Below are 14,668 nucleotides of genomic sequence, written 5' to 3'. Positions count from 1 at the left end.
CTTTTTAAATACACTGAGTTGCATCGTTGTCAAAGGAAGTTGGGGAGGGTAGCTGCAACTTTTGTATTGAGAAAGAAATACATAAAATATAGAAAAAACATGTTAAGAAATTGGGTCTAAAAGTATAATACTGACTTCATTATATCTTTTTCTTTTTGCTGAAGCTTTGGTTCACACATCTGATTCAGGACTGTCTCGTTCTATACACTGTTTTCTGAACTTGTTTGTGTCTATATGCCTGTCCTTTAATTACAGTTACTTCTCTAAAAAGTAATCAAATTACATTATCAAATATAAAAGTCATTAGTTACAGGGAAAGTAACTTTACTACTTGCGTGATTTAAAAAAATGCTTAAATTATCTTATTAAAGCACACTATATTATTTAAGTGCTGCTGTGGCACAGTGTGGGGCAAGTCTGCACTGATTAACCTGATAGATAAATCAATAATGAATATGTCAAATGTGAACTAGAACAGACATTTAAGCAGATAAGCATACACGCATTATTCCCAAAGAATGATCCAAATCATTTTTGATATACCTCTCTAAAGTTCCTTTTTGTTAGAGTGGTAATCCTGACTCGCAGGGAAACTATGGAGGATTCAGAGACGTTATCTATTTCCTTCTGGTCAAATCCCCTGAATTAATTCACACTCGGTTTTTCTTCTTTTCACAGAGTTGTTAAAAACTTTTTGCAAGTTCTGATATATAGAAAGAACAATGATTACAAGATATTGAGGAGATGCCTTAGATACCCTGGCAAACATGAATGTCTCTCTAGGGCATGTTGCTAAATCCTATTGCTTAGTCGGGGGGAACTGTTGTATGAAGGCACATAACGTTATTAAAAGCAGTCATCGTGAATGATGTAAACTATGGTTTCTATTTTCCTGGGGCTCAGTGTTTATGATTGTGCCTATAATAATAATAATGACTATAACAACACAAACACTGCGATAATGGAATCTAAACAGGAATACAATTGCTCTGTCCCGTGGTGCATCTCAGATAACACAATTTCTAAGGGTAGTAGCTGGTAAAAGATTGTCTAAACAATAAGAAGAACAGAAAGTTCTTAAAGTGCATACGTGTCTAAGTCTCAGTAAAGAGCACCTGTTCCGGTATGCTAAGACACTGCAATTAATCTTGAATTCATCTAGGGAAAGGGGTTGTTTGTTCAAGATAGGGACTCAGAGAAAAGAAAAAGAGGAGACTAGCAGAAGCTCAGTACCACAGATCATCATGTCAGAGTGCTGCGATAAAATCAAGCCAAAATGATGAATGTCGCTCCTGAGTTACCTGGAGTTTGCCAATCTGCTCTCAAAGTGCTCTGAGAGCACGTTGAAAAAGATGGTCTGGTTTGATGAGACAAAGTTGTACTCTTGAGTCTGAATATCAAGTGCTTTTGTGAAAACCAGGGACTTTCCATGGCATGGTTAACACCATGTCTGCTGTGAAATGTGGCTTTGGCAGCATTGAGTCATGAGGAGGCAATGAACACAGCATAAACAACGTCAGGACTGGCGAAAGATTCACTTTTCAATACAACTCACTCAGGCAAGACAACGGGAGCATTTGTGGGAAAGTCACTGAGTGTCCTTGAATGGCCCACTTAATGCTGGACTAAGACCTCAGGATCACGCTTCACTAATGTCATCTCACTATTCTGACAGTTTGAAAGGATCTGTATAAAAAAAGAAAGATCAAGATGACTTTGAAAAATGCAGGTGTGCAAAGATTGCAGAGGAAGAATCAGAAGACTTGAGGCTTTTTGCAACAGTTTGGACTTTAAAAGCTGACGAGGTAGGAGTATTTCCTCAAACCGCTAATGATGTTTTTCCACTGAATGGTACCAGCTCAACTAGACTCGTGGGCCCAGCCCAGCACGGCAGGGATACGCTTTTCCACTGCTGCAGCTACCCGCTTGTATGTGTGTTCAGTCAGTGGCATTTCAGGGCCACGGCTCCATGGTACCTCTGTGTATTTTGGCTGTTTTTATCATTTAAAACATCATAAAAGTATTTTTCATGTCACTGAAACCACTGAGAGGGAACCTTGTTTACTTTGCTCTTATCACCAGCTGTCTGGAGCTCCGTGTCGGCACAGAGGTCCGTCGTTAGACAACAACCTTATTTTGTTTGTACTGATAAACACATTTCTATTTCCTATACAATATTCATAATAAAAGTCTGTCCCGTTGTTTAGTTATTTAAAAACTTTTATTATGACGCAGGTAATCAGGACACATTGGACAAACGTAACACTTTTTATATTTTATATTTAACAGTTAGTTCTGACGAAGATATTTAATTGGACAAGAGACTTTCCATGGGTGCTTATATAGAACACTAGCCTCGTGAGCGAAGGTCCAATCCGCGTTAGTATTGAGGCGGTGTGGTGCAACGAGAAGCAACTGATCACTGTAAACAACAACAGACATCACTCTGCTGTACAGGTGTTCTAATAACTGTTAATTTACGTTATATCAGTTGTTAAATGTCCTAGATTGTGGCAAACTTTGCACAGCAAAGAATGGTCATATTTCCACAAACGACATTTGAGCTAAACTATGAATGTTCATCAGACTCAAAGGAGGACGAAGGGAAGGAAGTGTGTGCGGCCTTGTGCCTACAACTGAATTACACTTGTGCGGATATTCAGCACAACAGCCCTCCCTCGAGTGTGATATTGCCTAATTAAACACCTTTGTCTCTCGTCTCCTGCGCAGACGGGAGTTGAATCTCACAACACACGCTAAAGTCCACTTTAGTATCTGCTCAGCTGGCTTGGAACCTCGACTGAGATACTTAAAAAAAGTTACCCATTACTTCCACAGGGGTGTAGAAACAGCTTACAAAGACAAAACTCAATCTGTTGCATTCTGATAGACTATATATTTCCCCTTTCCCGTCGTTTCAAAACCAATTTCATATTGCTAGAAATTTTCTGTATGATTTCACACTTTTTAAACCCCGTTCCTAAGTATGGAGATGCAATGGGATTAGAAGAAATGACTCAGAACAAACCTGTAAGCTCTCTTGCTGTTGTTCACGCTGTCATCCTGGTAGTCGTGTGTTTCAGTAGTCAGCTGAAGCTCATCCTGACTGCTCTGCTGAAGAAGCCCATTTGTCTAAAGAGAAATCATTTGAGAGACAATGTCAAGAGGGATTTTGGGAATTGAGATTATGACGCCTAATCGAGGCAGCCCTAGTCACACGCATAATCATTTTAGAATCAGCACCTTTCTAAAACGGTTTAAACAGAAACTGAACATTATAACCTTCATAAAGGTAGGATTTACTGCAGGACTGTTGAATTAGAATACATTTGTTCCAGTTGGGTCTACCTAATAAATTGGCAAGTCTCACACTAAGAAAATAATACCATTTCATGGGATCTTTAATCATTAAGGTGCTAGACCTTTTCAAACAATGGAGAGGGCCAGGCTAGCAGTTTCTAACCTCCAGTTCTGTACTTAACACACAGACACAAGAGTGGTATCAATCTCCTCGTACCACTCTAGCAAGAAAAACGAGTTTAATCACCAAATTGTGAAATGTTAGATACCCTCCTGTGTTATTGGAGATGGTTGTTAGAATTAAGATCAAAATGAAAAGTAGAAAATAAGAAGGATTATGAAAATTAAATATAAAACACAACAAGATACCCAGTGTCCTGCATAATCAATGATAAAGTCAGGATGTTAATCCAGCAACTCTATGCAACAACTTGTGCCAAAATGTATCTTCATTGACAGTGAATATGTCAGCTTTCTAAAGAGACATCTGAGAATGTACAGGTGAGTGTAGGTAAAGGCTAAGCGTACATGTGGAGGCCCAGACTCACCACCTCATCACTGGGAACGTGGAGCAGATTCGGGGGGTGATAGCTAGAAGACAGGGCCTGAGACTCCAGGGTGCTGGAATCTTGCAGCTGCTGGACGGTGGAGAACTGGGACTGATTGTAGCTGGATTCAGAGATGGTGAAGCCTAAAGGGAGCCAGAGAACACATAATAATCAGTCACAAATTATTGGGCAGATTTAAAGGCACTAGCACCAGCTCATTGAAGATGACCATTTTTAGCCTATTAATTGTTCAACTGTTTGGGCTACAGAACCACAGAACCATAAATGCTATAATATACTATAATACTATAATGTAGTTCTGCAAGCTATGAAAGAATTTAGAATTAAAACACTAACTCTAAAAGAGGCAGAATGCCTGATGCCACAGCAGCAACAGCAACAACAGATCTGCAACTCAGCACAAAACAAAATGTTTGTCTTTGCAAAATAATAATGGCAAACTATGAACTCTAGAATCACATTTTCATGTATCCACCTTCTGCACAAGACAGCTAAAAAAACAAAAACAGGAAGAATCTCGGCCTGCCACAAGAAAGATGGCTTATTGATTTTAAATTACTGATCTGTGAGCACAATTCCATCAGTCATTGAAGCTGTTGCTTGCTGACACTGATCATTGAGCAGTGCATGGGTTACTACTATGTGTGCCTATTACGTTATATAATTATCTGCTCCTTCGCAAGTGTGTGACAATAATAATAATAATAATAAGCAATAGATGGGTTGTCACAGCTGTGAAATGCTTGAATAACATGTACTAAGTACTGTATATGTTGTATGTGTTTTACAGTATTTACCTTTGTTAATCTTAAATGTTTTAATGCATTCATACTCACTGTTTCTGTTTTGAGGTTCATCACTTATGGTCTCCTTTAGTTTATCAAGACATTCTATATTATTGTATCAATATACTTTTTTTTTTAAATGTTGTGGCTAGGTGGGCACCTGATCTTAGAGTATGCGTTGGTTTGTGTTATTTATTGTGGCAGTATAACGTTGATACTGTTGTCTGCTGACTTTGTTTATCTCTTCTAATTTGTTATTGCACGTGGGCGGGCAAACTAACATCGCCTTCATTTGGCGGACACTTCTTTCAACAGCAAATTACAAAAAATGCATTCAAGCTACATGCATTCAAATCAGTTCTATTTATCATATTTATCCTTCTATGCTTTGAGATTCTGTTTCAACATCCAGTTTAAAGCTAACTGAAAGGCCGTTTTCAGTACAGTGACAAAATTTGCATTCAACCATTCAAAAGTATGATTTAAATTTTCAAAGAATGTCAAAATATGCCATAATTTCCATCTAAATTTCACAACAAAAGTAACTACTGCAAAAGAAGAACAATACAAAGCTCTTTTTAATCCGTTTGGCAGGCTGGGTGAGCTTATTCATACATTATGTGGCAGTTTTAGAGCTCATAATTTTGCTGCAGACCCGGTATGTAAACCTCAATCGACGCACAGCACGGGCACCCTGAAAGTTGGAGCTCCAGTAATTTACCAAATACGACACTGAGGTATGTGAGATGACTGTTGAGCAAACACACTAAGTTACAAACATCAAAGCAATAGAGGGTTACCCACATGAAAACCCAGGGATCAATGTTATAGGCTATATCATGAGCAACATAATCATAGCAGTTGTATTCATGGAGTTCAAATATGATAAGCAGCTCAAGTGTCTCTTGCCCAGGCACATACGCTGTGTGTCCTCGAATATTTGATGGCACTTGAGGCTGGATGGCCTCCTTCCGAAAATGTTGAAATTCTGTTCTGGACAGTTAAAAAGGTTGTCATGCCTCCTAAGAGAATAGAAAAGGTATTGACAGACAGATGTTTGCTGTCAGTTTGCTACTATATGCTGCCCACAACACTGATTCCACAGATCCAGACTGCCATCAGCAGTCAGCTATGCCACCTGACTGGAACCCGTGGTGGGAACTTGGGTTTGTTGGCAGGAGTAAAATAGCAACCATATGCTTGAGTGTACTAGACTGGATTGAGAGTTATACAATGGAGAGTGAAGAAGGCATGGCGACAGTACATGAACCATCTGTGAAAATGCCTTGTATCTCTCTATGAGCAAATTAACTGTTTGAATTGTAGTGAGTCTGGCTTTTCTCCACAACCAACAGCTGCTTTCTCCTGTGAGAGACGAGTGCAACTGACACAGACTTTATTCCGTCATTAATGCTTGATTTGTTTTTAATGATAATCTAAAGTGAATTATTTCTTTACAGAGATGGTTTCGTGAGGCAAACATGTGTACACTGCACAATCAATTAACTCTTATAGCAGACAACTCTATAGGGTAATTACTGGAACGATAAGTGACTTGCTACAGCTCATTGTCTTTTCACTTCTCAATCAAAAAACATATGTTTTGCACAATAAGGTGACAGTTTACAAAGATTTTCTACTTCTTTGTCATACATAAACATGCACTCAATTGTTTGAAAACAGATTATGTGCAATAAACATAAACAGAATGGAAATGCCCACACGACGATTTGTACCTTGCGTTAGAGCTTGCTGGTCAAAGGCAGGCTGAGGAAGTGCTGGTGTCTCAAACTGGCTGATATTCTGAGGCAGAGCATGCTGGGTAGTCCCATACGAGTCTGTCGCCACAGAGAAAGAGATGCACAGCAAAACAACAGATTAGTCTGAGTCTCAAAGACAAAGGTGGATGGAGGACATCTTGGCTGTTCTGCAACTAGTAAAGGTCCCCAAATATTTTAGATACAAAAATTAGTTCTGAAGTTTCGATCCTAAATGTTCTTTAAAAAAGGTAAAAAAAAAAAAAAAAAGAAATGTTAACAATGATTTCACACTGCCCCTGTACCTGGTAGGGCACATGTCAGGCTGTTCAGTAATCCATCTATGATGTGCCACTCCTTGGCCACCCATCTGGGCCCGCTCCCGCTTACCTTCTCCTTGTACAAGGGGTTGCTCAGTCAGGGGTGCATCCAATGTCACTTGTTGACTTCCATTCACAACCTCTGTCTGGCCCAGTCCCAGCATACTTTGCTGCTCTTCTGAGGTAGCAGGTGGCTGCTGGAGGGAATCACCCTCTATTTCCACCTGCATATCATGAGCCACAGTGCCCCCTCCTAAGGGGTCATCTGTTGACTGGGGCTGCAGTTGCTGGGCCAGTTCATACCTGGTGTGGCAGAACAAGAATAATAGAGAACTGTAAATTTTAGTGTTATTCTACTTTTACTTGGATTGTATAGGACGTCCGTGTCACTGCATGTATGATGCTCCAAGGTACATGGCAAAATTGTACGTAACAAACACAACCACGAACAGACACGCAGACTTAGCCCAAACCTGTGTGTTTTCATGTGCTTCCTGCAGTTGGGTGATGATTTGAAGGTCTTCTGGCAGTAGGGGCACATGTAAGGTCGCAGGTCACTGTGTGTGGTCATGTGGCGCCGCAGGCTGCCGCTGGTTGTGAAAGTGGTGTCGCACATCAGGCACTTGTACGCCTTTAGGCCTGAGTGGGTCCTGATGTGAGCCTTGAGAACTCCTGAGGAGGCGAAACCCCGACTGCACTGCACACACTTGTAGGGCCTTTCTCCTGTATGAGACCTAGGATGACAAAAGGAAGGCTACGCTAGTTAGACATGAAATTGCAGTTTTAGTATTTAGTTTTTAGTGGGACACCAAGCACACAGCAGTAGCATGTTATTAAATATGCTGATTTTTCAATTGAAGTAATTTAGAAGGTGGTATTGTTATGTACAAAAAATCTACATTTAACTTCTAGGATAAACTAAATGAAAAGAAAAGATAATGAACTCTTCAGAATAAGGTGGAAAGTTTTTATGCAACTTCTGACAACCCTGGCAAATGGAGACGTGACAATCTGAAGTCACCGCAAGGATGAAGAGGATGCCATTATTTAGATTAACCTCTTAATATTTAAATTAAGTCAAATGCTGAAAGTCTGTCATAATACAAAAACTAGAAAGTTCAACAGAGATACAGAGGTCTGAGAAGTGGAGTTATTCACAGCTATAAATCATTCTCACTGCTGCTGTTTCAATATTACATTTCATGCATGACTGACAGACATTTTAAGGTAAGTTTTGAAAAAAAGGTTTTTGTACTGTTCATTTATGTCAGGTATTATAAGGAGCAAGCAATGTAAAGGTATATGTATTCAAAATGACCTCTAATAACAGTATTGGATTTGCAAAAATAGAATAAGAGCATATTAATAGGTTGATTTGACTATTATTGTGTAATGAGAAATTGGGGATGTGCTTGCCTGGCAAATGCTGAACACAACCCTGCTGCTTCTCCTCTTGTCACCTGCTAACTGCCCTTGGTGCTTTCGTAATACACCAAACTCATCACCTAAAGTTAACTACAGCTCAGCACTATTCTCTGTAGTTCTCTGACATGAATATCTAAGCCGAGGGTATACAAACCATTTGGAACAGATTCTCCATCAATCTCTGAATGGTTCAGGTTACTCTATTCTCTGTTAGACACCAACAGAGAGGGACATCCTAATGATACACTGTCGTTCTCTTGGCCAAGTGTTTCAAGTAGAAATTTAGGTCTGGGAGTGGTGGAAAGGCTCCTTTGACATGTTTAAGTCATATGTGTCAAACAGAGCCAGTGATGCCCCTCTTGTGTGGCCCCACTGATCTGTGGTGTTCCCCAAGGCTTCATCCTTGGGCTCCTTTTATTCTTTGTATAAATGCTTCCACTAATTAACACAATCCACTAACAACATGCAATTCCACTGTGTGGAAATAGACACCATCATCTATCACCTAGTACCTTGTCTCAGATGTAATAATTTAGAAAATCCAATAAAATGCAGAGTATATGAAGTAAATTTATCAACTACCAGCAGATTAATCAGACAATACGTGTATTGGCCCTCAAAAAGTCATGTTATGAAGAAGCTTTACCTGACATGCTGTTTCAGATGGCTTGATTTCTTGTAGGCCTTACTACAGAACTGGCACTTGTATGGTCGGTCACTGCCCACCACTTCAAGATATTGTTGGAAAGCCAGACGGGGGTTTTGAGATGGGATGAGGCCTGTTAAGCGGCACATGGAGAAGAGATCTCATTTTGTGCAGAACCAAAAATGTATATACAAATATGTATATGTTTTCAATCATGAACGCAGGTGCATCACCACCCCATGTGTATACACATGCTCTTACCAAAGTCAGTGATGAGGATGGGTTCCTGCAGGGGGATATCAGGCAGAGGTAGGTTACTCTTGGACACTTTGGCTTTGTTGGTTTTGCGGGGAAACTTATGCTTCTTCTGCTGCAAGTTTTTAAAGTGAGAAGCAATGTGTGTTTTCCTGTGGCCAGATGTACGAAATATCTTGTCACAGTGAGGGCAGGGGAAAGGACGTACACCTAAGAAAAGTGGGGAAAAACAGAACTTTTGGAGCATTAGCATTTAGAGAATTAGACGCTGAAATATGTACTTTTATACGAACATAAAAAGATATTTTAAAACAAGCAACAAATTACATAAAATATATCAGAAGTCACTATCCCTAAACCAATCTAAATAAATATGAAACTCACACATAAACCAAAACTGTAAGCAAGCTCATATAATTTTATTTATTTTGTGTCTACAAAAGGTTATACAAGGCCTTTCAGTTAGCAGGAGACAATATATATTTCTATGACACTAAATGACATCAGATGGAAAAGTGACAAAGATATGAAACTCTATAAGCACAAAGCCTTCGTGAGAATTTCAGCTGAGAACATATCTATCAAAAGCCTTAGCTAAGAGCTAACACATAACCAAAGCCAAAGTAAACAACTGACATAGACAGTGCCATTACATAGCAAATAGAGAGACAAAAATGAATGCACAAATGCATATAATAATTTAACTGTTACAGTTTGGTTAATTCACACTAATGCTGACATTTCATGTCTAGGGGGTAATTCTTTGAGACGTTTGTCTCTAAGAATAAGCAAATACAGAATGATTGCAAATACACAAGTGCAAATGAGGGCTCTAGCAGCAACGGCACCACTATATTTACACAGGTCCAGCTTTTGTCATTTGCTGCATAATTTATCATAACATAGAGCTGAATACTAAATGATAGAGGCTGGCTGCCAGAAAACCTTATGTTGAAAGCTTGTATATTCCTCCTTTATACTTATGTGCATATTTATTATGGTGGCATATAAGGTAAGAGGAGTAAGCCAATAGAGTGAAAAAAGTATGTTCAAATGTTAAATTCAGTTTAGCTTTAAATGTAACCCTTTCATAAAGCGGACCTGCTTCTCACCTGTATGCAGACGCATGTGTACCTTCATGCTACCAGAAGTGGAGAAGCACTTGAGGCAGCACTGACACTCAAAGGCCTTGATACCGGTGTGCGTTTTCATATGTGCTGTGAGGGTACTCTTGACGGCAAAAGCTCTGAAGCACTGTTTGCACTTGAAAGGCTTCTCGTGAGTGTGGATGCGGATGTGGCGAACAAGGTCACTGGGTTTCTTGAACTCCTTAGAGCAATATGGGCAGCCATGCCAGCGAACGCCATTCTCCTCCCTGATGGAGCCTGGAAAGGAAGGAAGAGTGAAGCAGCTGTCCACTGGTTCTGTCTGTTGATAGCTGGGTTATTCATTATGAATTAATCTATCATCTTTGTAAAGCCATAATCGCCCAGTTTATATAAACAAATTGAAAAATGAAATTACTGTTTTTCTTCTTTACTTTGAACAGCAGCCAGTAACCAGAGACGTCATTTTAATTATATGATTGCAGATAAGCCGGGCAAAAATGTTTCTCAAACTGCAAATGTTTCATTTATTTACGTAAATAACTAAACTGATGAATCAGTTTGAAATATCCAGAAGATAGAAGTGTATCAATAATTTTGCTGAAAGGCAAAACCAAACTTACTGAGCTTCAGCTCACTTACTGAGTGAATGGTCTGTAATATTTCCCCTACCTGGCATTTGTATGGGTTTCTTAAAAATGCTCCTTTTCTTCTCCCTGGCTGGTTTGTCCGGCCGTTGTACTTTTTTGCTTTCTCCAGCAGTGCCCTCGCCGGTCTGGTTCTGTGACTCTCTGGATGTGGCATCGCTCTGCGGCTGGACCACACTCAGCCCGCTGTTCTCCAGAGCTTGCTACAGAAACAGGAGAGGAATCTGAATCAGATTTGAACAAACTACAGTGCCACTCAAATATTACAATTGAATGTTTTCCTCAATTCTTAAAAAAAACACTTTACCCAATCATGTAGATTATTATTATTATAATAAATTCAAGAATCCGAGGTATGGCTTCATCTCCTTCTCTGTGTCCAAATATATTCTCCATCCAAATCATTTCCACCTAAATGGTCAGAACTGACAGCTACTGTGTGTGTGTGTGTGTGTGTGTGTGTGTGTGTGTGTGTGTGTGTGTGTGTGTGTGTGTGTGTGTGTGTGTGTGTGTGTGTGTGTGCGTGCGTGCGTGTGTGCGTGCGTGCGTGTGTTAGTGAAAAACTAGAAGAACTTTACAAATTAGGACATTTTGTCCCTCCCCATTTCTTCAAGAGTGCAGGTCACATTAAGGTACTTGAGCTTCGGTGGTGCACTCGTTAAAATGTTGCTTTTTATGAATAATATTTGAGTCATATGCTGTAGCTCAGTCAGTCTATGGAGCCCTGAATTCTACTGAATGTTAGATGTACTGATCATCTGGTTTATTTAGAGAGGGTGAAAGCCCCTGGCTCACCTGCAGGATGTCCTGGTTGATGGCAGTTTCCATGGAAATAGCAGGCTCTGGAGGTTCGGGTTGGACTGTCTCCCCGCTGACCTGTTCAGACAGCTCTAGAAGTTGCTGGATGACATCTGTCACCCCCTCGCCGCCCTCTGACCCCCCATGAGCCTGACCTGTCATCTCTGTCTCCTAAGGGAGAAGAAGAGGGGGAATGGAGCCAGAAAGAGGGATAAAAGAAAAAAAGGACCAGTTTGAGGGTCATACACAAGATCAGGACAGGCCACCTCATGCAGATAGAGCCCTTTTTTATTTTTTTACACCCCTGCCTCTCACACAGAGTCCATCACTGCATTTTAACCCCTTGACTTGCACTGGTCTCTTCCTGTGTTTGGGAGGCTGCAGCAGGCTCTAGATTAGAAACTATAAGATCTAAGAAATTCATTGCTACCAACCAGTGAGCTAAATCATGCACCAAAGGCTAAATTCTGACGAGGGAAAACTGGCATGGCCATTTTCAAAGGGGTCCCTCAAGATATCTTAACCAAAATGAGTTGCTGTAAAGTCTCCCCTTTACAGACATACCCACTTTATGATAATCCCAAACAGTCTGAGGCAACATAAGCTTTAAGAGATATGGGTAAAGGGAAATGACGGAAGTTCTGAAAATAATCATCATTATGAGCATCAGGATCTACCAGTGAGGAGAAAAATAAAACATCTTTGGAAAAACAAGCAAAAGGAAATTCAATGAGCTACTGACAAAAACAATTGAAATTTTTCAATTCTGAATAAAATATATCTCCATATTTAACTAGATTCCCTAAGTTTATCTGCTGTTAGGCTAAAGTATACCTGTGTCTGTTTCTGTGTATTACTGTAATAGTATAACCTGATTCACCAGGGTCAAAAGAATTAACATGTTACCGGAGTGCTGGAGGGCACCTCAATCACAGAGATGTGCATCTTGCTGATGTGGGCATTCAGACTGCCTAATTTCTTGAACACACAGCTGCAGTCCATGCACGGGAACAGCGGTACACCTTTAGTCTATGAGAGAACATAAAACACATACAAAACATTATCCCTGGCTGCTATGTATTTGGTGACTCATTCTAGTCAATAAAAATATTTAAAAATCTTGTACTGAGAGAGAAATATATAATGATATTATCTTCATCTATCAAAGTCCTCAGCAAATTGAAGCTGTGTTGTGTTGGTTGTGTAGTAGTGATGCACGGTAAACCGATACTACTAGAAAGGTATCGCGGTACTCTGCCGTTGAAAACAAAACAATTTCACATGTTATTAGTATCGCTACTTGGTATGAACTTTGTGTGATAGCTGGGCAGTGTGTCTGTGTGCAGCTTCTCTCTGCTTGCAGCCAGAGTGGGCATGGTTACATAGTAAACAGACAGACACAGAGCGAGACAGACATGGCTGAAAGTGGCATGAGTGCTTCTGTCGACCGCTCTAGGCTTGGTTATTGATAGACATTACTGAAGTCCAGTGGAGGGACATTTTAAAACTGGTCCACTCATCCTTGATTTGTGCCAGACAGAGCCTATTACAGTGGAGGTGCTTAACCAACTCTAAATTGGCTAAGATATACCCTAGTCATAGTGATGCTTGCAACCGTTGTAAGCAGTCCCCAGCCGACCAAGCACACATGTTCTGGACGTGCCTGAAGCTTGCTGAATTTTGGTCCGATATATTTTAAACCCTCAAACAGGCTCTTAACACAAATTTGGAACCAAATCCCCTGACTGCTCTTTTTGGGCTACCTCCGTCGAAAAATCTGCCCATTACTATGCAATGTGTCGTGGCCTTTACCACCTTGCTCGCCAGACGTAACATTCTGAAATTTTACAATGTCTACGGTTAGAGAATCTTTGACAGCATTCCACAAAACTTGGGACCCACTGCTTTTATTAGTAATAGTTTTACTGTTATTCCTAATGATGCTGAGGATACTTCCTAATACTTGGATACTTCCTAATACTTGGAAGGATAGACAAGTGAGCTTTTTTCACAATCAGAGTTGCACGAGGCAGTCAGTGGTAAAGCTAACTGTATAACTGTCCGATGTGGTTCACACATCTCTGTATGCAAACAGTCCACACTGGGGACATTAACTTTACCATAACATGCACTGGTGTTCATAAGTATGCTGATCAACAGCACCACTTATAAATAATGTATTTAGGTCAACCAGTGCTGTGTATATGTATGTACATTTGTGTCAGTCATTTATAGTATCGATTGTAATTGTAGATTAGTAGAAAATGGTCTGATTAGAGTATAGACCTCCACCACGTCTGGGTCACTTATGTTGTACTTCAGTGCACTACCAGTGTTTCCCCTACCATTATATTAGGGGGGCACCCCCCCCCCCCGTAACCCCCCCCCCCCAACGGCACCCCTGCCCCCCTTGAAAGTCAAGTTAATTTTATTTAATTGTATTTTCTGAATAGCGTCAGATCCCAAAAGGAGTCATTTAAGGATCCCTTTCCTATAGAACAGCTCTACACCTTGTCTTTTTAGTAAACAAACTAAACAGCCTTATGTTATTGATCTTATTTGCCCGACAGCATGTAAATTCTGTCTCTACATGTTCACATGTTCACAATTCTCAGAAAACTCAGACAGCGTTTGAGATTCACTTCAAAGATCGTTTTGAAAATCGTTGGGAAAAGGCTCCACTCCTAACTGGGGGGGAAATGAAAACGAAACTGAAACTTGACAGAGATCCTTTATTATTTAGTTTGAGAGGAGGGTTCACTCCTACAACAAAACAACTACCGTATTTTTCGGATTATAAGTCGCAGTTTTTTTCATAGTTTGGCTGGGGGTGCGACTTATACTCTGGAGCGACTTATGTGTGAAATTCTTAACACATTACCGTAAAATATCAAATAATAGCCCGGGCTATTATTTATCTCAGTCACGTAAGGACTAGGCGTTTATCAGCAATCGTCACACACACACATCAACCAGTCAAAATTCGGCGGGGGCGGGTCATGGCAGAAGTGCATTGTGAAAAAAAAGATGCTACCTGCTACTTCCGTACCTATGAGTTGG

At 40.2% G+C, this 14,668-nt stretch overlaps 1 protein-coding gene across 1 annotated transcript in view; it reads right to left on the bottom strand.

Annotated features, from left to right (window-relative positions):
- The window catches only part of znf236 (zinc finger protein 236), a gene marked incomplete at its 5' end in the record, with an annotated part of 67,156 nt that overhangs the window by 34,564 nt on the left and 17,924 nt on the right, over window positions 1-14,668 (bottom strand). Inside the window, 11 exons of the mRNA XM_083917956.1 lie at window positions 3,029-3,132; window positions 3,849-3,991; window positions 6,391-6,492; window positions 6,802-7,034; window positions 7,205-7,465; window positions 8,803-8,935; window positions 9,064-9,267; window positions 10,170-10,442; window positions 10,836-11,013; window positions 11,606-11,779; window positions 12,515-12,637. Of these exons, the coding sequence (XP_083774082.1) occupies window positions 3,029-3,132; window positions 3,849-3,991; window positions 6,391-6,492; window positions 6,802-7,034; window positions 7,205-7,465; window positions 8,803-8,935; window positions 9,064-9,267; window positions 10,170-10,442; window positions 10,836-11,013; window positions 11,606-11,779; window positions 12,515-12,637 (1,928 nt within the window). The remainder of the gene's footprint in view (window positions 1-3,028; window positions 3,133-3,848; window positions 3,992-6,390; window positions 6,493-6,801; window positions 7,035-7,204; window positions 7,466-8,802; window positions 8,936-9,063; window positions 9,268-10,169; window positions 10,443-10,835; window positions 11,014-11,605; window positions 11,780-12,514; window positions 12,638-14,668) is intronic.

The sequence above is a fragment of the Echiichthys vipera genome, assembly GCF_963691815.1.
Source record: "Echiichthys vipera genome assembly, chromosome: 8".
In the NCBI taxonomy this organism is placed as follows: Eukaryota; Metazoa; Chordata; class Actinopteri; order Perciformes; family Trachinidae; genus Echiichthys; species Echiichthys vipera.
Note: the sequence above shows the minus strand (reverse complement) of the source record. Positions and strands in the feature narration are given on the sequence as shown.